The sequence below is a fragment of the Misgurnus anguillicaudatus genome, chromosome 10 (genome assembly GCF_027580225.2).
Source record: "Misgurnus anguillicaudatus chromosome 10, ASM2758022v2, whole genome shotgun sequence".
In the NCBI taxonomy this organism is placed as follows: domain Eukaryota; kingdom Metazoa; phylum Chordata; class Actinopteri; order Cypriniformes; family Cobitidae; genus Misgurnus; species Misgurnus anguillicaudatus.
This window is the reverse complement of record NC_073346.2, coordinates 14,070,957-14,094,476: the sequence shown is the minus strand read 5'-3', so window position 1 is coordinate 14,094,476 and position 23,520 is coordinate 14,070,957. Positions and strand designations below refer to the sequence as shown.

Sequence of the window (23,520 nt, the reverse complement as noted above, 5' to 3'; positions counted from 1 at the left end):
ACACATTCACAATACATATTATGAATATATCTCTTTATGTATATACTACATTGTGTCTTCTGTAAAGCTGTTTTGCAAAAGTGTAAACTGTAAAAAGTGCTATTCAAATCAACCTGAATTGAATATATAATATTTATTCGGAGTTTTAAAGAAAATATATCACTTCTCATAGAATGTGATATAGACTGCTGATTCCAAAAGTTACACAAATGCAGCATTTTAATTCTCATATAATTAAGTAAAACTGGCAAATAAAAGATTTTAAATGAAGTTATTACCTTCCAATGTAGAGAGAGAGAGAGAGAGAGAGAGATAAAAATAGATTTGATAAAAAACTGACAGAATCAGCTGAAACGATTAAGGATGTTTTTTTTCTTAAAATCCATAGAGCCCATGATGGTCACAAAAAATATATATAAACCATTTATATTATTTTAACAAAGCATAATTAATATAATTGATACACAAGTCTCTGTAATACGTAATATTTTTATGATAAAGGCAGGTATATAAGCACTTAAAAAAAATTTGCATTGTACTAAATTATTTTGTATAACCTTGTATATAGTTTACTAGACTACACCCTTCAGTTGGATCCAACATCTTATGAAAACTACAGACCACCCAACATCTATGAAGAGATGATGAACAACCCCCAAACCCTTAAGGACTTCAAAAGACTTATGTGGTTTATCAAAGAAAAGTGTAAATCACCTATTATTGTCATAAAATACACATGCATTATGCTGACTTTAAACACTATACTTTAAACCAACAACTTTATTTTCTGACATAAACATCAATTTTCTATGCTTTGAAGCAAAATACATTGTAAGTGCTATACGAATAAAAGTGAATTGAATTAAGTTATGTTTAAAAAAATCATGAAAGGATCACCAATAACCCCATGGGAGTGAAATACCATTTTGTGTCAATAAACGCTACTGTCATCCATGACATCCATGCTTGTTAATAAATGGCAGACATTTAATTTGGTTTTAGTGAATGATTTTTAAATGTGGTTAAGGCCACAAAGTGACATATAATAATGTTTGCTCTTCGGTGACTTGAAAGAATTCTTGTAAATCTATTCTGAACTTTTGAGCTTTACAATCAGCGTGTAACAAAATTGAAGACAAAAACTTTAAAACATATGAATGTTAAAAACATAACCTAACCACAACAGCTTTTTTCTTTTGTTAAAGTAATTAAACATCTCTTGTATTTCTTTGATGAACCAGTGATGTAGATGTGATGAATGTGAAGTTTTGCGCCAGGTTCTGTAGGAATATGTCTGATATTTAGTTGACGTGATCTAAGGAGAACAACCGAATATCAAACATATCACACAGCTCCTGACCTATCAAGTCCGTGCCATCAGCTTACACAGAGTCTGAAAGAAAAAAACAACACACTACAACATGTTAAGAAGAGACATGAGACTGAAACAAAGGGTCAATGAGAAAAACAGCACAAGGAAAGTACACGAAATACTCACCGATTGTGGGACTTCAACTGTAAAATCATTCAGATTCAGATAATCAAGGTTCCAATGAAGTTTTGGAGTATGTTCAGTGTTAATATGCCAGCTGTGCTGTGTGTGTTTGTGTAATATTGTAATGTGTGAGTAATGTGGTCTATGTGAATGTGTCACAAGTTTCAGTCAGGATGGGTGTATTTATACACCCCTGCCCAAAGTTTAAAACCCTAAACCCCCCTGTGAACACCCACTGTCGGTACACCGATAACCTTGCCACGGGCTCTTCCCCTGCATTAAACTGATCAATAGATGTGATTTTACACTAATGCTCACACATAAGTGGAGGTCAGGCGAACATCGCTTTCTGAATTCCTATTTCTGTTCCAGATATCCATCCTGTTTCCCTTGAATTTCTGAAAGCTCAGCTCAATCTATACAATGATCAGTCATCTAAACATCATTCTTTCTTTATATAATATTAAACATAAACACACACCATAGAAATATCTTTAGTTAACCATAATGAACAATATACATGCTTTGCATAAAAACTGAACACACAGAGTAAACATTGAAATAAGTGAAAAAGATTAAAAACTTAAAAAGTGTGTTCAGGAAAGATGGAGAATGTGTGCTGTTGCTAGCTAATGGTTACATGCAAGGTATACAGTTTTTAATTGTACTTGTGGTAAGTACCACTTATATTAGCATGGTATGATACAATTGTGGACTATTTGATTGAAAGAAGTTGCAAGCAAGCTTCAAGGGCACAAATATTTATATCAAATATATTAACAGAATTCAAATGGTAAAATTCAAGAGATGCACGATCATATTTAGTGCTGCCTCACGATTAGTCGCGACTAATCGTTTGCAGAATAAAAGTTTTTGTTTACATAATATATGTGGGTGTACTCTGTGTATAATAATTATGTATAAATACACATACACACATGCATGTATATAATTAAGAAACATTTGCATGTGTATATACATGTTTATATTTATATATAATCTATATTATATATAAATATAAATATTTATTATAAAAATAGATTTTTTTTCTTAAAATTATACATTTATGTGTGTGTATTTATATAAACATAATTATTATACACAGTACACACACATTTATTATGTAAACAAAAACCTTTATTCTGCAAACGATTAGTCGCGACTAATCGTGAGGCAGCACTAATCATATTAGGTGTATAAATTTGTTTTTGTTTTTATAAATGACAGATAACTATAAAAGACTGAGGAGTACAATACTCCACCCCACCCCTTTGACTCATTATTTCACGTACATGCATATCTTTGACAAAATTTCTAAAGGTGACCTTGTGCTGACAAGTGCCCGGTTCATCCTTTCCAATAATCCATTTGTTCACTCATGAATAATGAGCTTTTCTAACTTTCTCAGGATATAGTATCTTTAGGATGATGCTTAAATGCCATGGATGACTGTAAGGATGCTGTCAGGTTTGTAAAATCATTAGTGTTTTGAATTGCATTATATTACTCTCTTTCTGAGTTTGGACTTTGCAGATGTTCTTGTTTTTGTTTTTAACTAAACAATGCATCAATCTCAATGCCCTGTCTGGGTGATTCTCACAAAACTTGGTTTTAAAATTGTCAAGCATGAAAATGTAAAAATTGCTTAAATTTACTTTTTTTCCCACCAGACATTGAAAAACAAAGCCTGGAGTAAATGGGAACATTAATTTAAAAACTTTTACTTATCATTTAACACTTTTTGTAACATAATTTTAAAAATTAGTCCTAAAAAAATCTCATTACCGCAACAGTCCGAAAACATCAACACTGACATATTTTCAAAATGACATGACAAACCTGAAAGAACATAATTTGGAGATTCTGCACATGCATTTAAAATATTATGTATTAAAGTATTATGCTTCTATTAATTAAATTAACATTTAATAAGCATCTGTTGCGGTAATGATAATCAAAATGTCGTGTAAGCATTCTGACAAGACAATATTTCAAATTAACTGTAAAAAAATGATCTTACCTGGTAGCCATCTTGAAGTAACTGGTCCATGTGCTTGGTCACTCAAAATCAAACTTTATTAAAATTCTGTATGTGTGCTTAAACTGTTCTCAAAAAGTGTTGCGGAGGATGAGAACATCAGGCATGGACACATCATTTTCCTAATTTTTCTTCATTATTATTATACATGAATATTCAGTAAATATTTTTTCTGTCATCTAAAGTAGTCTAGCAAAAATCCATTTTTTTTTCCTTAATATTTTTATGTTAATTTGATTAAATGACAACATAACGCATGTTCAAACACAGCCGGACACATTGCGGTAATGAGAATTTCAGCAGAAAATGAGATAAAATTTACAATTATAAATTCTTATGTTGAAATCACACATTGTGCAAGGTAGAACACAGTATTGTGTTAATTCTGATGCTTTTTAATGTTACTATATTACACATTTTAAAGCTAAAATCATTAGTGCCGTGGTGTTTCAATGGTTTCGTGAGAATCACCCGTTTAGTCTTTTATTCCCTAAACAGGTTACACGTTTTGTACAATATTTTATGTGGTCCCACTGTGGGGAAAATCAGGTGTCTATGTGGTGTTTTTTTATTGCTAAGTATTGTCTCATTCATACCGTTTAAAATGACCTCTATCGTCACAAACATGTAACCAATAATATCAACACAGATGAATACATAGATCCGTAATTCGAGTCTTAGATATTATGTTTGGATGCTTGCTGAAATGATCACAGCACTGTGAGTGCTGTTCACGTATGCATTGTATGAAACCGAACTTAGCAGTTATGTGTCTGAAACTGCAGAATGTAGCATCTATTTACATACATCTATGGCCCGAGGTGGTGCGAAAGAGTGAAGGGGACTAATTTGCATATTCACAGATCCATGTAAGAGGCAAGGGTATAGCGTTACAGTTAAGCTGTTTTAAAGCATAAAGAAATTACTGTGACAGGTAAAACTTTTATATATGCTATAATGATGTTCAAAGATACATTTTAACTGATAAAATTCTTGATTACAGGGAGACTTTAAAGGACCACTGTGTAGATTTTTAGCAGCATCTAGTGGCGAGACTGTGAATTGCACAGGTCCATAGTTCACCCTTCCTTTTCAAAATGCATAGAGAAGCTACGGTAGCTCCCACAGGACAAACAAGCCATGTCTGTTTCTCAATTGCTGCGTCCGAAACCGCCTACTTCCATAATATATAGTAGGCGAAAAGCAGTATGCGAAAAGCACCTTCTATTTCCGGTTAGATTTTGCAGTGTGCATCAGTGGACACTTCACTATCCCATGATGCAACGAAGAAGACAATGCGTCGTGGCTGTTCGCGCTGGAATGACATGATGTGATGACGATGTATGTCATGTGATGTAGCAACATGACGAATGTAGTACGTCCGAATCTCATTCATACTACCAGGATTCATACTATACAGTATCCAAAGTAAGTAGGTACTTCATCTCATTCAGTACCTACTGTACAGTATGCGGTTTCGGACGCAGCCAATGTCAAGGAAGGATCCTCGGAAGGCAGAATTTCGAGAATGTTACGTCATCGACATCCGTCGAAGGACTGTTCCAATGTCGAGGATCCTCGAAATTGCAACCAAGGACTTCGTTCGAAAAATATCCCATATACAGGAAAGGATGCATATGTGTATCCTTCACGCTCTCAAATCACCCACAATCCTATGTGTGGTGTGCCGAAAGCACACCTTTTTACTGACGCAATGACGTGCACTTGCTAGCCTGTTCCATTTACGTGTTCTCCAAATTCTAAAGAGGAGCCTCGCCTAGCCTCTGAAGGAAGTGACTTGGAAAGACCAGTCCTGGCAAGGAAGTATCCTTGACATTGAGAAACAGCCATTGCACACTCCAGACTTGTGGACTTCCTCGGAGTTCACACTTTGGCCTTGCCCCAAATGGGGCACTTCATGTGGACTTTCGGCCTCATGGCCTTAAATTGCGCATGCTCTACGATCCGTAGGGTGTCCCATCTGTCATTTTTACATTCCGAAGTGTGCTCTTCAGCGCCCCTTTTGCACCCACTGCAACAGGCTTCACACACTTTACCAACTCAGAAGTCCTTGCGAAAAAGCAATCAGACCAATCAGACGACGGAAGGGAGGAGTTCACACGGATGAGCAACTCTTTAGGTGTGTTCGAGATCATCCGGCGCTGCGCAGACCGATCGGCAAGGTTTGCCCCTTGCACTCGAGGGAGGAACTGAAGACGGAGCCGTCAAGACGGACACCTGTTGCTTGCCGTAGTGATGTGTGCGCCGTGTTTCCTTGTTTTCATCGCAAATTAAGTGAATTAGATGCTGAATTTGATAAAAACAAACCTTTTAATAAAAAGTTGCAACCAGAAACATTTTATATCGAATATTTTAATTGCTGCTTAAACTGTATACCCGAAAATAACGGGAAACAAGCCTATATTATTAAAATGCCAATAGAGTTTGTTATTTTCATTTTTATTTTATTACACGACAAATTAAAGTGTTTTTTCCTGTTTTAAAACATGAATTTATAATGCTTATTAGTGGAACTAAAGGTTGGATTAAACTTGAAACGCACATGATCGTTGTCATCAGTGCGGCGATCAATCACGTAAAGCTGTTACGTCATCACAACTTCGTGCAGGCGCTCTGGAGAAGCTGCACCGTCTGAGCTAGCCAGCTACTCTCCAAACGCTCTTGCGGTACTTAAAGCAACACCAAAGAGTTTTTTTTACCTTAAAATAACGTTTCCAAAAAAGTTTCAGTGGTTCATCCACTCAAAACAGGGTGAATGGCACTTTCACATTCGCTTTGCAGCCCTCTATTGGCCAAACCCGCACTAAAGAAGTTTCCAACAGTCGGGTAGTGATCCTGTAGTTCGAGTGAAAACTACAAAAACTTGCTTTACGGCAGACCTACAATCCAATCAGAGCCAGTTATGCTGCAGTATTTACGACAGTGGTAATGAACAATTACGCTTCTAACCTGTAGGGGGAGCAAAGAGCAATAAGTCTTTAGTGTTGCTTTAAAAACCATATGACACAGTCACGTGCCTGCAGCGCCAGCTGAAGTTGGACAAAATAACTAACTGGAATGCACTGCTTCAAGTCAGCCGCCGATCTGTCTGCGCAGCGCCGCATGAAGTCGAACACACCTTTTCTATTTCCCAAAATACGACTCCAGTGCGCACTCGCGTCAAGGGTTCCCTAAGGTCTACACTACATGATGTCATCAAAGTTTGGACTCTGAGGAAGTCCATAAGTGTGGGATTCGCCGAAGACCGCATCAAGGGTGCAAAGGGGGCGCTGTTGAGCACACTTCGAAGAGTAAAAATGACAGACGGGACACTCTACGGACTCATAAGCTGTGTCCCAATTCAAAGGCTGCGACCTTCTAAGGACGTATTTTAAGACCGATTGCGTCACAGCAGCGCGACTTGAGGCTGGTAAGGACGTCCCAATTCAAAGGATGCTTAGAATGAAGCCTCAAAATGCGTCCTCATTTTTCCACGATGTTAAGGATAGAACGAATGGATCCTTAACAGCCGAGGATATCCCAAGATTCATTGCGCGCCTGCAACGGCTGCATATAACGGCTGGATATTCTAAAATAAACAATTAAAACCTTCATTAAATAAAAGTGTGTGTATTTATCAAAACTTTTTTGTCACTGTTTTAGTATTATAAGTTATGTTTTGTGTTAATATTAATATTTTTATGTTGCGTATATTTCTAAGGTTGATTAATTTAATATTCTGTTGAATAGTTTAATCTACATCAACGTGTCATATTTTCTAAACTAAATTAATATTTTTATGATTTCATATTTATTTTAATAAGTTTCCGCAATGTCCTGCTGACAGGCGCGTGCAGCAGGTGACGCCAATTATGGATCGTCTGAAGGTTAGACCGTCTCATTTCAGTTCTCTTTGCGAACTTCTGAGGCTGCCACCTTGAAAGACCGAGTGCTCATCTTTAAGGTCCCATGCTTATAAGGTCGCAGCCCTTGAATTGGGACACAGATATAGACTAAGCGAGCATGTGCAATTTAGACCATGTGACAAAACACGCTATAAAGCAGTTTGTCTGTTAAGGGCTACTGTAGAAACATGGCGATGACTTCCATGTAAGGGGACCTTTAACACAAATATATATACAAACTTTTATATTGCTTTATTTTTTGACTGATATTTTAGGTGGAAAAAACTTCTGGTCTAAGCAGATGTGAGTTTTTTGCCCCTCCCTCTGTTGTCCAGTCCCCATGCAGTGACCTTCTGAAGGAGATCAGGCGGAAGAGAGACACTAATTGTTTCACTTAATTGCGAGCCTAAGGGCCGTATGAGAGAGAGAAACAGGGCGAGAGTAAAAGCAGGATAGAAAAAAAGACACACAATGGGAGCAGAAATTATTTAGATATGGTCATTTGTGTGGTGTAATTTACTAAAACTAAACCGAAAACCCTAACAGAGACCCAACAGAAAGGTTTCTCTTTATTATGATGCATAAAAAATTATCAACTAAAAAATGTTATGCTCACATAATTGATATGATCTCTGTCATGAATGTGACCCTGTCTGAAATCCAGTGTAAAGTCTCATAATCTAAATAATAAATATAAAATTAAAAGTTTAGTTTTCACATTATTGAAAAGGTCTTACTCAGTCAACATTAAAGATATCAAGGTTATATTTTCACACAATGTTCTATACATTATGTAGGATGATTTATAAATGACAAAAAATAACTTGAGCTGGGTTTTCAGAGGCAGGGTCACAAATTGTTAAAATACTTTAAAGCTTTTTTCATAAATGCAGAAATACAATCAAAGATTTGCCATTTTAAAACCGCTGTTGTGTTTTTATTTCAAACAGCATTTTAATGTGCCCATCTATCAATCCAATGAAATCTCCATTTACAGAAAGAATACATTAAAAATCATCCACCTATATCCAGTGTGTTTTATTTCCACTCTAAACATCACAGTACTCTTCATAACGTACAACTAAAACTACGACATTATACACTGTTAGCAACTGTTAGATCTTTCTAACAGCAATGCTGAAGGTCATGACTAGTTAAGCTAGCTGGACACCATAATTATGGTAACCAGGGAAACAGAGTGAGGATGATGAGGAGTGACAGTGAGAAGGTCAGAGGTTTTCCATTGGTCGATACTAACATGAGTCTGCATGATGGAGCGGAAGAGCCTGAGGGAGGGTCATAATGGCACACATACAAAATAAATTACTATTATAATGACCAAGGTAGAATAGAAGGGAAAGATTGAGAAGAAAAAAACGACTGTAAAAAAGCTTCAATAAAAATAGACAATGAAAGGTTGAACAGATATTTCATGGTGAGGTTGGTAATGTAGATAACAAGCCACCTATATCATCTCAAATCCCTCACCACATACATTTTTTTGGTGGAAAAAAACAGAGCATGGATATGACACACAGCGTGCAATACAATAGATGTGATGATGTCAACAGTCCAGCCTTCAGGCATCTGTGCGAGTGTACAAGTGTTTAACCTGGAATGCTGGAGATCAACCCAGACAAGATGTTCAGGTTTAGATAATCTTTGAATTCCCAAAATTCTCCACCAGTTGTTTGCATAGTTTTTTTCTCTGTCTTTCCCTTACACACGCAGCTACACTTGGTTTTCTCATGATGCTTTTACTTGTGGTTCCTCAGGTTTAGGCTGTTCAACTTTTGGTTCCTCAGGTTTAGGTTGCTCAACTTTTGGTTCCTCAGGTTTAGGCGGTTCAACTTTTGGTGCCTCAGGTTTAGGTTGTTCAACTTTTGGTGCCTCGGGTTGAGGCTGTTCGGCTTTTGGTGCCTCGGGTTTAGGCGGTTCGGCTTTCGGTGCCTCGGGTTTAGGCTGTTCGGCTTTCGGTGCCTCTGGTTGAGGCTGTTCGGCTTTTGGTGCCTCGGGTTTGGGTTCTTCAGCTTTCGGTGCCTCAGGTTTAGGCTGTTCAGCTTTTGGTGCCTCAGGTTTGGGTTCCTCAACTTTTGGTTTTGGTGGCTCTCCAACTATGCCACACAATGACCTTTGAAATAGAGGAACATTGGTAAGCAAATGTGAAAAATGGTGAATTCAATCACTGTACTATCCTGCAGCAATTATTGCTTCACCAAAACATTTGCAATAAAACGACTTGAATTTGCTTTAAGAATATGCAGCTTACTGTAAATGCAAAATTTTGATTCAAAAGCTTTAGCTAATATACAGATAACATTTACAGAGCTTTAATCTTTTATTCATTTTTGGAAGACACTTTTATCCAAAGTGACTTACTGTGCATTGCAAGCGATAAATTATATCAGTATCTGTGTTCCCCGGGATGGATCCCATGACCTTTAGCACTACTAACCCAATGCTAGGGCTGTCAAAATGATAAAATAATCGTCTCATCGCAATTGTTTGACCTCATCGTGACGATTTCAGATCACCGCAATGATTGCACATCTCTTTAAAAACACAAGGGGGAGCTGCAGCGCTTGTATAAACAACAGCAATTCCAAAGTTAGGGAAGTGAAAGATGCTATGCTTAAGAATCTGTAAGGAATTGATTTTTTTTATTGCAGCCACTACCTTTTGCAATACCTATTGCAGACCTTAGGATCATGTGTGAAAATTATTTCATGAACAAAAAAAAATAATGAGAAGTAAATGTCAAAGCAATAAAACAGACAATTAATCATCATTATCATCACAATGTATTGACAATTAACCGCCAGCCAAATTTCACAACCGTGACAGCCCTACCCAATGCTTTACCAACTGAGCCATAGGAATAAACTTGTACAAAGTGACTGTAAAACAATCCACACGGATATCCGAGCTTGTATTTCAATTGTCTGTTTGTTTTTTATTCTAAACGCAGTTCTAGCATCTATGGCTATATTCATGGCGTGAACTGGTTAATTCATATATGGTTGGGGGAGGGGCAATTGGAAATTTCCAATTCACCTAACCTGCATGTTTTTGCCATGTGGGAGGAAACCGGAGTACCCGGAGTAAACCAACGCTGACACAGGGAGAACATGCAAAAAAAGAAAGGCCACCTGAGCCAGCCAGAGCTCGAATCGGGGACCTTATTGCTGTTAGGCAACACTGACAGTGCTACCCACTGAGCCACTTTGCCGGGCAATTCAGTGAAATGAGACATCTATACCAATTCATTCTGTTCTGTGATTTCACTCACCTCGCTTCTTCGGAGTATATGTCGATGTATTTGCAAAGTTTGCTTCGCCCCTCTAATTCCTTTTTCAGAAAGCCTACTTCATCTGACCAACGGACCTTTTCCCTCAAAAACTCACCTGTGAAGAGAAAACAGATTGACAGATAATTTTCTATTGACAAAACAGGCTGGGAATTGTCAAATGTACAGAAACCTGATATTTCAAAGATTTCCTTGTGGAGAGCGCATTAAACAAACACACGGAAAAGCAAGTGTGTGTTGTATACGACTTCAGTTTGTTGTTGAAGAACTTTGAATTTTTCTTACAACAATAGCACAGCACATTTTATAATGCATTTGACAAATGCTTTTATCCAAAGTGACTTACAGTGCATTCAAGCTATATGCTGTATCAGTGTATGTGTTTCCTGGGGATCTAACAATTACAATGCTTGATAAATAAAGATATGCATTGATCTAGGAATAGTTCACCTAAAAATGAAAATTCTGTCATCATTTATTCACCCTCATGTTGATTCAAACCCGTAAGAGTTTCTTTATTCTGCTGAACACAAAATATATTTTAATGATGGTAAGCACACAGTTGACTGTACTGATTCACTTCCATTGTGTTTGTTTTTCCTACTATAAAAGTTAATAGGTAATGTCCATTGTTTGCTTACCATTATTTATCAAAATATCTATTTTTGTCTTCAACAGAACAAAAAAAAAACTCATACAGGTCCAACAACAACATGAGGGTGAGCAAATGATGACACAATAACATTTTTTAGGTGAACTATCCCTTTAGCCTGCAATTACCATGTCTACAAATCCTTGCTGCAAATGTTTAATCAACCTGAATTTACAATTAATTTAAACTATCTTGACTAGCAAGAAGTTGCTATAAATGATAAAAATAAAGTTAAAATAACTTAAGCTAATTCAACTTAATTGTATAATTATAGCAAATCCTCACTTGTCAAGAAATTAATTGTAAATTCAAGTTAATTTAAGTCACAACATTTAAGTGAAAAAAGAATTTTTTTACAACATACACTGTAAAAAATTCTTTGCTTCCTTAAATTTTTTCGTTTAATCAACTTGTTTTTTCGAGAAAGTTTAACTTTCTACTATTTATTTTGACTAAATCTGAGTTGTTAAAAGCTTATAAAATATAGTTGAAGTCAACCTAATTTTATAAGTTGTAGCAATTCATTTCCTGTCAAGATTGTGAATAGTAAGTTAAAATGACTTGTAAATCTTTGCTGATTAAACTTAAAAATTTAAGGCAGCAATTCTTTTTACAGTGTACACTATAAAAAAATGATATCAAATTAACATATATTTTTATGTTACTTAAACAAATTAAGTTAAACAATTTTAACTTGTTTTTATAAGTTATGTCAACTTATCACAAGTCACAACTTAAAACAAAGTTGTTTAAAACTTCATGCTGCACTTTTTTTACATTGTAACGTGGATTGGCTTTCATTTGTTACCAGGGCAGCAATTATTTCATTTGCTTTACAGTTAGCGTTAAGCGTTAAACCTGAATTATCTGTGATACAATGGCAGGTTTAGGTCTTTAGCCAATCCTGGTTTTGAGTTTTGTTCATGGCCTAATACACTAACAAACAGGCCTATGTGTTTATGTAAAATCAAACCTTGACTAGCTGGTTCTAGTCAGTGTTTAGAGAATTTCAGAAGCGACCTTTTCTTCAGATATTCACCCCATAACTGTTTCATAGGAGCTTAAAAACCAAGACAGATCTTTATTATTGGTGACATCTAGAAAAACTTAAGATTAAAACTCACTCTGGACACTTGTTTTCTCTGACTTTGCAACATTGCCCTCAAGTGTCATTCGCTTCTAGAAAAGAAAAGAAAAGAAAACTTATTAACTTGTGTTAACTTATTGTGAAGCATGTAGTTGTTACAACTTATGGGTCACAAAACCAGAGGAAAGGTAAGAATGTAAATAGGATGAACATTAACATAAGGCGGAGAGACACGTGTCAAAAACTCAATTGAGCGAAACCAGACAATGTGACAGCTATAGACTAGTATATAAATAACACAATGAAGCAATAAACAGACTCTCAAATACACATTAATAGCATAAAAGAGTGTAGACCAATGCTCAGCCAAATGAGAAAAAGTGCAGGAAACTATTGACTTCCAGTTACAGTTTATTAAAAATCCCCACTCACCTTGTCTGTATCACAGGTTTCTAATTCACTCTTTTTGTTCTCTAATAATGTCTTGGCGTCAGACAGTTCTTTAGTCACATCTTCCACTTCTTTCTTAGTCTTTTCCAGCAGTGACGTGGATTGGGCCAGCTGTTCTTGGTACTCTCCCAGTACATCTCTGGTCACTCTGAACTTAATGTCTAGAAAGGAAGCCTGTTTACTCAGATGAATCTCGTGCTTACGTTTGTTGTGGATGTAGCCAGCGATACCCAAACAACAGACCAAAGCGATCCCCAACAGCACGGCCGGAAACTTCATAATCGAGGTCGACAGAGAAGCTAAACTTGGTTAACAATATATCTCTGTCACGCGCCTGCGTACGTCTCTCAGTGCGTGCAGGTAAATCTTTTGTAAAAGTAACCTGTCGCAGATTTTAGCCCCTCCCACAAGACGAGCGCTCTGGCATTGTTAAAGACTAAATTAACCGTTTGTTATATTAACAAAGACTAAACGTTAAAACTTTAGTTTTTCTACTTAATTAGTTTAATCAGCCACAATACAAATGAAAATGTATTAAAATATTCCTAATATAATTCGCTCTTCCTTAAAACGTCAAGCAATTCCGTGCGCTTGAAAGTGAAGATGAGAATGCAACAAGTGACACGCTCACCTGTGCGATGCCCCGCCCACTGTTTTCTTATTGGTGCGTTTCAGCATACGCATAGCTGCCGTGACGTAAAGCATGCGATGTACAAGTGGACTTTTATTTGTCAAATCGTTGTAACGTAATAAAACCCGGAAGATGGCACTATAATTGAACATTTTACATGTGTAAATATGGACAAAATCATTTTGACGTCAAGAGAGCCAAGTATTCACAGTAGAGCATTGAAACCTCAGTGTGGCAGGTGAGCACTTCAGGCGTTTGTTGTTTGACGATTTGGAGGTTGGGAATGAGTTTGTTAAGTCATGCAAATATGTGTATCCTGGTCGATCCTGTTGAACAACCTATGACAGATACAGCAGAAATGTTGCCACACCCTAAGGCATTGCATATCACAGGATTGAGAAATATGAGGAAATGACTTTTTATAGCCTACAATTTGCTGAATTTTAATGTTTACTTTAACGTCCATACTTCCCTTCATATATGACAGGTGGGTGGAGAAAGTAAATATGGCTGTGTTAGTCATAGATCACACCAGCAACAGTTTCAAGGAAGTGTTGAGCGCTCTCTCTCTTTCTCTCTCTTTCTTTCTTTCTCTCTCTCTCTCTCTCTCTCTCACACACACAAACATCCAGTTGTACTGGTCAGGCAAGGTTACCTGTGACTGGTTCACAGTATAACTTTGAAGAAAGAGTGGCAGTTACATCTGTGTCAACCAATGGCGTACAACCAGCTGCCATGAGAACCGTCTGATAGTGTCTTCAGGGAGAAAGCGATACAGCAATTTATACTTTCCCAGAGGAACCCTTTCTTTCTTTTAGCTCTCCTCTGTTTCCTCAGGATGCGAGCCTTATCTGCAATGATTTTCTTGGCCGTATGTGCGCTGGTGGTTATAATCTACCAGGCCGTACAACAAGAACTCAACATCCGAAACCTGAAAACCCGCATCGCCCTTTCTACTGAACAGGTGAAGCTAAAGGAGGATGGGATCATGAGCACCAAAATGCAAGTAGAAGAGATGAATAAAAAGATTTCACCTGTAAATACACAAAGGGATCAGCTTAAAAAACAGAGGGATGAAAAAAAGAAAGCCATTGCTCAGTTGGATAAGGACATGAACACCTGCAAAGCCGACAAGGTAGTGTTGATGATCTTTTTTGTTTGATCAAATTTTACTTTTGCTGAATCTTATACATTCAAGTTTTAACATAATGTTCATACAAAGCCCATTGACACATTGTATTTTAACTGCCCATGTAACATTACCATAACTGAGTATGACAACAATCATCTAATGTGACAGCTTGCCAATGCGCTAGAAATTTTAAGAAGTAGCCATGGACCTTTATTGGCTTTTTGTTCTAACATTTGCACACGATTGGTGCATTTGCGATTTGTCAAATCTATGATCCTACCTCAGTTATTATAGGAAATAAAGGATTATGCACAGCATTTACATTTCTATGTCAAATACAAAATGAGTTAATATGATTCATGGTTGTCTGTCTGTCATATTGAGGTGTGAACAGGTACAATTGTTCTTTCTGCTACAGGAAATGTGGATCCAAAGGTTGTTTGCATGAGGCAACACATGTGAACAGTTTAACTAGAATAAGGTTAACACAAATGTTTTAGGTGTTGATTGCGGTTGCTCTTTGTGCACCAGCTATCGTCTTAAAAATCTTGTATTTCTAGTTTCGCAACATTTACAATGTTGTCATGTCTGGATAAAAATATGTTAAACGTGTTCTTTTGATGAAGAATGAACGCAGATGTTTTAATACAGAAATGTTAAATAAAAAATTTGAACCTGTATAAATTTCATTATTCTGCTACACACAAAGGACAACATAAACACGCGGCTTTCGTGGTCATCACGTAACTTCCGGTAAACTCTGCGAAGGATAAATAACAACATTCCTTTTAAAGTAGTTTATTTATATAACAAGCAAAATAAACAACACGTAGATTACATAGGAACCCAAAACATTTGTTATTTTCGACGAGGTATTTGTTTAAGAGTTCAGTTTAGCAACTAGTCAGACCATTAAACAAACAGAAACCTGAAGGAAAGTTCTGACCAGACGCTTATCGCGTCACCGCAAGTGTGCCCAATGAAACGGTCTATAATGTAGCAGGAGCACGTGACGCAATTTTTGTCTTCAGAAGAGCAATTTTTGAAACCCTGCGCACATTTTTATGCTTATGTCATGTATGCGTGTACAGTAGTATGTAGTTTCTAGGGCTTAGTCCGAAAACTACGGCAGCTGACATGTTGCCTTGCTACCTCATGAGGCAATGACGGCAGCTCTGGGAAACGCATTCGGATGGACTTCATAGCGTAATGGAATTCAGTTTCAAATATAAACAGAGAGTGCCTTTGTGATACCTAATCTCATATTTGAAAACTACTTACTAATTTCTCACTAGAAATGCAATTAATCCACACTAAATTGTGCTACAGCTGTTTTCTTGGACGCAATTTTTTTCCAACTCGACCTGGCTCAACCAATCACATTCTCCGCGCAAACCAATGCATAGAATTGTGGGACAAGACGATCAAGGTATCTCGGGAAGTAAACCAAACATTTGATTCGGACGTGCCTTGATGCCTTCATACCTTCAAATGCCTCGAAAGACAACATTATAAAGATTTCAGATGCAGCCTTAAATGGACCCCCCATGATCTCTAAAAGCCAATGTAGACATTTGAAATCACCTAAACACGCCCCTACCCTAACAGAATCTGGACCTTCTTTTGATAAAACCAGCACCACACATACGCAACCCAGGCAACGATGTCGATTAGTAGACACGCCCTTTACTGCTGATTGGCCACCAGTGTGTTTTGGTAGTCGGCCCCATAGATATGTATAAAGGCTAGATGTCTCGCCCGTGCTGCTGGCCCAAATTCAGTGGAACGTCCACATTTGGCGGCCATCTTGCCACGGGCAGCTCGCGCACTTTCAGCGTTGAGCTTTGGTGGTGCAGGTGCTTTTGAATGACCATAACTTGCTTAATTTTCTACCGATGTTCAAACGGTTTGGTTTGTTATAAACGTCAAAGATGTACCTATGACACTGCATACTTTTACAAAAAAAATCATGAAACATCAAATCGTTAAAAAAATCATTAAAGCATCCAGAATTCTAGCCATGTTAATAACGATTGTAAGAAACCAGACCGTTTGAAAATCGGTAGAAAATTGAGCAAGTTTAAGAGTACCTGCACTAGTGGGGCTCGGTGCTGCGAGTGAGCGAGCGGCCTGTGGTAAGATGGCCGCCAGGGGATGACATTAGAGACTCCGCCGTAACACATCTAGCCTTTATACATATGTATGGTCATCCCGACTCTCTTTTCCAAAGCATTTTACAGAAATCGTACACTCTGCCTTTGCATTCTCCAGTACGCGCATGTCCAACCTACTCGTACGAAAATTCACCAGTGCGCGTACAGTGTGCGCATGCTATTCTGATGACGAAATTTGCGTCACATGTACTGTACGCAGACCTTCACATATGGGTAAAAACTGAACTAATAAGTAAGCTATTCCAACTTGTTTGTGGCCTGAAGATTTGAATTCTCATATAGTTGTGCATATTTCAGTTAAACATTTCTTAACTGCACTACACGTGGTCCTGGGTCTGTTTATATTGGTTGTTGAAACATAAAGAACTCAAAATAATATTGTTTTACAAAAAGTGTATATTTTACTTACAATTTTGTCAATTGTAGCTGATAAAATATGAACCTAAAATCCTTGATACGTGACTTCTGTTTTTCTATCTCTGTTTTTCTTTCCATTATCTAGGATAAATTAGACAAGCAGAAAGCAGAGGCAAGCGATGCAGTAGAGAAAATAAAAGGTAAATGAGAATTATACAGGTCAGGCTTATTTAGTCTTCTGTATGGTATACTACATTAATGTCAGAAAGTTTGTGGTCATTGTCATGAGTTTTGTCTCTTCGAACTTGTTTTTCTCCAGTGGACCAGGACGCTGAGAGGAAGAAAGCCGAGATGGAGATCGAGGGTTTGAAACAGAATATTCTAGATCGAGATATGAAGATTTGTCAATTTGTGGATATGAAGGTGGATGAAGCAAGGTATGAACTTTGCCAGTGTAGTCTGCATTTAAAGTAACAGTAAAAGCATAATTCAGTATATGAATCAAAAAATAAATTAGATGTTTTACACTTTCTAAAAATGTTATAATTTCATCATTTTTATATTAAGTCTGTCATCTATCTCTTTACAGGATATTATGCACAGCTGGGAAACAGTGAAGGACCTCTGGATAAATGATCTAATAACGGTGTATAGTTCGTTTTTTTCACAACCATTTTTTTACATTATTGTTAAAATGGTATTTCATAAATTATGTTATGTCCTTTATGCATAAAATAAATGTAGACCAAAATGATAAATGAGTCTTGTGTTTTTTTTAAATGTCAAGTTAACTTAGGCAGGTTGCAAAACCCAACAATTAAGGATAAGTGTTATGCTTTGCCAACTTTCTATTTCTTTGTTACATTCAGATTTAGTTGTATTCATTTCCTAGACCATCTGCTTATATAGGCAAACACTGCTGATATTGACTCTTTACATAATTTCACATGAACAATAGATGAATCGGCAGAGGCTTATTTTCAAGTTTCTTTAGAGAAATATCTGTGTAAATGTCTTGGAAAATAGGGCATGCTGTTTCTTACCAGTTTAAAAACCATACATTCTGTCTACAGAAATAAAACAACCTTAGTCCTTTCATAACATAAAATATGTCAAGAGATTTTATTAGATTATTATTATTTTTTATATTAATAAGTTATTTATGTGTACATGTTAAATGGGTCCCTGTTCTGTCATAATGAAGTATTGTACAATGTAGTCTGCCTTAGGTTTATAAGAATTAATAATAATTTGTTAATTTATATTCACTCAATGGGTCTCTTTTAAATTGAATAAAAACACTGTTAAATCTTTTTGCTTAAGTTGGTGAATGCAACTAACATCAGAAGGATCCCTGGGCTTACATATTTACCAATGAACTTATTAAGGTTATTTTATGTTCTGTATTGTCATAAAAGGACACACAGACCTGCCCACATTTTACTTGTTTGCTCTCATTTTTCCAAGAGAACACACGGATCAAATAAACCTGCAAAACTGGCATTTCCAGAATGTGGAATTCATATAAAATGATGCTGTATAGCTTTTATAGCACTGACAGAAAACAATTAAAGTGGGTATATGTTGACACAGTGTTTTACGGTTTAAGTCCTTTGTTGATAAATGGCCAAGCCAATTTGATTCAGTTCTCTGATGTGCAGCTGTCTTTCGTGCTCCAGTAACCTGTGTAAAGCCTCCCTCCGTACCTGTAAAACATCATGCATGATTATAACGACCTTTTCCTGCTGATATCAACAGTGACAACATTTACAATGCAAAGTCAAATTTACATCCCTCTCCCTTTAAAGCAAATACCATACAAAATGTGGAGAAAAATCTGCTTAGCAGGCGTGGTCCATAATGCTACTTTTGTGTACATATAATAGTGAAGTAGTGGTAGAGCTGGATCTAAAACAAATCGATAATCTGATGTGTAAACAATATCTAAAAAAAATCAATAGTCAAAAATAATGTAAATATTTAATCCCCATAAACATTTCTGTCCAAATAGCTCTAGATGCAATTAAAGGGATAGTTCACCCAAAAGTTGTTTATCATTTACTAACTTTTATGTTGTTACAAACCTGTATACATATCTTTGTTCTGATGAACAAAAAGGAAGATTTTTTAAAAGAATGTTTGAAACCAAACTAAAGTATTTTTTTCCTACTATGGAAGTCAATAGGGCTCAAGATCAGTTTGGTTACAAACATTCTTCAAAAAATCTTCCTTTGTGTTCATCAGAACAAAGAATTTTATACATTGTAACAATATGAAAGTAAGTAAATGACCATTTCAAAATTATTATAATAATTTCCAGTTTCTCTGAATGTAATTATTATTTTGTTCTGTGAACTATACTTACAACATTTCCCCAAATGTAAAAAAATTGTTAACACTTCACAATAAGACTGTAATTGTTAATATTAATGAATGCATTAGCTACTAACTAACAAGAAAAACATCATCATCAACGAACAACTGTAACATCGTTTATTACTGCATGTTAATTTGAGCATTTACTAATTTATAAAATCTTTTTTATTAGATATATTTTTGAAAATAAAATTTCTGTCAATACTAGTGAATCTACAATGAAATAACATAAACAATGGTATTAGTATTAACAAAGATAAATATTAATCCTTTACTAGAGCTTCAACAAGGGACATGAAAAGCATTTGTCCATATCTGAGCTGTAAGTGACCTTTGACTTCCATAGTAGGAGTAAAAAAATATGATGGAATTTAATGGGTACCATCAACTGTGTGCTTACCATCATTTATCAAAACATTTTCTTAGTCATTTATCACAATAGTTCCAAAATATTTTTTTCCTACTATGGAAGTCAACGGTCACTTACTGCTGTGTGATTACCATCATTTCTCAAAATATCTTCTTTTGTGTTGATCAGAAAAAAGAAATTCATACAGATTTAGAACAACATTAGGCCGAGTAAATGATGACAGAATTTTCATTTTAAAGTGAACTATCCCTTTAATAATGATTTATTAGAAAGGGAACTAGGATAATGATATTTGTTTTCAACACTGAACTGTGTCAACAGCAACTCGTGTTTTTCTTGGTAGCTGAGACAAAAACAAAATCCTGTTTCAACATATTGATGAGGCTGAAAACACATAAACAAAGCTAAGTTTGGTTTCTGTAAAGTGAGACCCGTAAATTTCAGAGATAGCCTAATCTAAGGTTTCACAACTCAAAAGTGTGTGTAACAAAATCATGCTTGTGTCATTATACTATCCCCTACTGACCATACTTTGCTATTACAACTACTTATTTCCACAGCAAACATGCATTCTCAACAGGAAAGGGATGTACAAAGCATCCTGTTTATACACACATATTAGTTTTATATATTTCTGCTTACATCTTCATTAACAAAGAGAAGATGTTTTCTCCTGTACATGTCTACTGACCTGAGTAAGCGAGGTTTTCCACAACTCCATCTCTTTCTCTTGGACCCTCTCTCTGCGACTCAGGGCTTTATCATAGCCAGTAAAGCCAAGGCCCTCAAATTCAGCTTTCAGCGTCACACTCCTGATTCTGGTACAAGAAAAATGCAACATGATGTCACGGAAAGTCGTGTTATAGTCACAAAAAATTTGATGAATTTATTTGTGTCCATGGCACTTGGGGTTGGATTTGGGTTAGGGTCTACTTTTATGTATTGGTTTATTCATGTTTTTCTTCCGCTTTTACGAAAAAGAAAGTTGTGTAACGGACATGAAAAACTATTTAAATTCATGCAAATGACATGAAAAAGACATTCGTGCTAAGGGCACGAAAAAGCTGGATTTCGTGCCATGAACACAAATAAATTAATCACATTTTTCGTGACTATAATATAACTTTCCGTGAGATCAGTCTGAGGAAACCGGTTTTAGTGCATGGCACTGCTCAGTTTGATGATCTGTCATATAAAGTGTTTTCTATACAGTGGGGTCCAAAATCTGAGATGATTAGTATTTATCAATTAATTGGCAAGAAAAAATACGTTATTATAAATTTCATGGTTTTCTGAATAAATTTGTTATAAAATGTGATCTGATCTTCATCTAAGTCAAGGGTATTGACAAGTATAATGTATGTAAAAATAAACAATTCTGATCTTTCATGACTTTATTGAGAGCAACCAAAAAACCTCATTGTACTTGGGGAAAAAGTATGTGAACCCTTGAGTTAATGACCTGAAAAAGCTAATTCGAGGCAGGTTTTACCACACCTGGAGTCTGGTTAAGATAATACGTAATAATACGTAATAATAAGTAAATTTTAATCTTTTACTACACTGTAAAACTTCCTTGATGCTCTTAAATGTTTAAGTTAAAACAACTTTAAGTCATTTTTACTTATTGGAATAGTTAAAAGTTGTTATAAATTAACAACTTAAGCCAATTCAACTTTATTATTTCTTATTTTTACTACCCCCTCACTATTCAAAAAGGTTGAAATGACTTGTTTAAAGGGGCCATGTCATAACATTCTGACTTTTTCCATGTTTAAGTGCTATTATTGGGTCCCCAGTGAAAAATGTGAAAAAGAACAACCCGGTAACTTAGTTTTGGTAAACCATTCTCTGCAAGCATGTAAAAAAATAGGTCATTGGCTCCCCTTTTGATATCAGAAGGGGATCTTATTATAATAATACCACCCCTTAATCTACACTATCAACCACGGCACTGCCGTTTAGTGCACAGATCAGCTTGTTTGCATTTAAAAGAACACCCAAAAATGGCACATTTTTGCTCACACCTACAAAGTTGCAATTTTTAACATGCTAAAATAAATAATCTATTTAATATTTTGAGCTCAAACTTCACATATGTACTCTGGGGACACCAAAGATTTATTTGACATCTTAAAAATTATTGTGAAATGTCCCCTTTAAGTCAAGTTGTTTAAATTATTTTTTTCAGTGTATGGTCTCTTTTTTGCACCCACTGTATATTTGTACTATTTGTGATGTACATTTCAATTGTGTATTAGGTTAATCCCAGTACCATTCATTAAATATGACAGGTTATGTGCATAGCAGTGTATATTGCACTGTAATGTCAATACCATTCAGTATATGGAAAGTCAATAACCATAGGTGGATAGCAAACATTGCAAAGCTTTAAGCACACCTGTCCAACTCAGCAACTCTGTTATTAATCTCTTCATCTTTCTGTTAGAAAAAACAAAACAAAATACAAGTTATTTACAACAGCAAACACATATTAATATCAATGAAAATAAATACAATTTCTTTGGCCGTTTCTCAATCCGAGGGCTGCAGCAAGCCTGGTTTATTTCGGTTAACTGAGCTTTACATTTGCAAGTCATATGCGTATTACAACAATTTATGATGAACTAAGAATAGCAGTCGACTTTATAATTGTTAATAATTTGAAATAAGACAGTCTTAATGACGTATGCAGCCTACAAATGCGACCTCCGGATGCTGCAGCCTTCGGATTAATAAACGGCCGTACATTTTAATACAGGTGATTGTATGTGCATATAAATGTGTATATGACAAATAAAAGTTTTGAATCTCTACCCTTATTCTGTCCCTTTCTCTCTGCACATGTTTGCTGTTTGAACGTGGCAGGTCCCGACAAAACATTGCGCTTCAAATACAGGTAAACTATTTAAAGTTACGCAAATGTTGCTGTGACAACACAGGCAAACCGGTTCAGGTGTTGTGTCGAACTCAGTTCCCCCTATGTTTCCCTTTAGTGTAGTGCTTTTATAGCGTTTTCATCACGTTACATTTAGAAAGATTAAAGATTTGAATTGGTTATACTAAAAAGGCATAATATCATGTATTTTATAATACAATTTATTAAATATTTCATACATTTGACAGTTTTCTATTAGGGTATTTCTTTTAAAATATAGCCTGTCTTTTTCTTTATTTCCCCTTTACTGGTTGTTTTAAAAATGTAATGTTTGCATACATAATTAAATAAATATTATACATATAATATGATTCATACTGTAAAAATAATTGACTTACCATTAAGAACAATACAGATACATTACAGAAATGCACACATATACATCTCAGTAGCCATTAAAACTTTAAATATATAAATAATAAAACCTATAACGTGGTAAAAACGCCACAAAAACACTACACCGAAGGGAAAAATAGGGGGAACATAGGGGGAACAGACTTCGACACAACACCGGTAACCCCTAAATCCACCAATCAGGAGCGCGTACTACTATCACGTGATTAAAATGACACGCGTTTTCACTCCGCATGCATGATCTGACCAATCAG

At 35.9% G+C, this 23,520-nt stretch overlaps 2 protein-coding genes across 2 annotated transcripts; one reads left to right on the top strand and one right to left on the bottom strand.

The window, feature by feature from the left end:
• Nucleotides 1-8,800: 8,800 nt before the first annotated feature.
• LOC129448170 (uncharacterized) lies at nucleotides 8,801-13,574 on the bottom strand. The gene is made up of 4 exons (XM_055210341.2): nucleotides 12,917-13,574; nucleotides 12,522-12,576; nucleotides 10,728-10,842; nucleotides 8,801-9,569 (listed from the first exon to the last, which is right to left on the bottom strand). Exons 1-4 carry the CDS (start codon nucleotides 13,211-13,213, stop codon nucleotides 9,185-9,187), a joined length of 852 nt encoding a protein of 283 aa, XP_055066316.2. The 5' UTR covers nucleotides 13,214-13,574; the 3' UTR covers nucleotides 8,801-9,184.
• A 68-nt stretch (nucleotides 13,575-13,642) lies between these two features.
• Nucleotides 13,643-17,986, top strand: LOC129448172 (uncharacterized). Its single transcript, XM_055210343.2, has 5 exons — nucleotides 13,643-13,803; nucleotides 14,403-14,700; nucleotides 17,374-17,428; nucleotides 17,548-17,665; nucleotides 17,818-17,986. The coding sequence occupies exons 1-5, from the start codon at nucleotides 13,733-13,735 to the stop codon at nucleotides 17,843-17,845; spliced, it is 570 nt and encodes a 189-aa protein (XP_055066318.1). The 5' UTR covers nucleotides 13,643-13,732; the 3' UTR covers nucleotides 17,846-17,986.
• The last annotated feature ends 5,534 nt before the right edge of the window (nucleotides 17,987-23,520 follow it).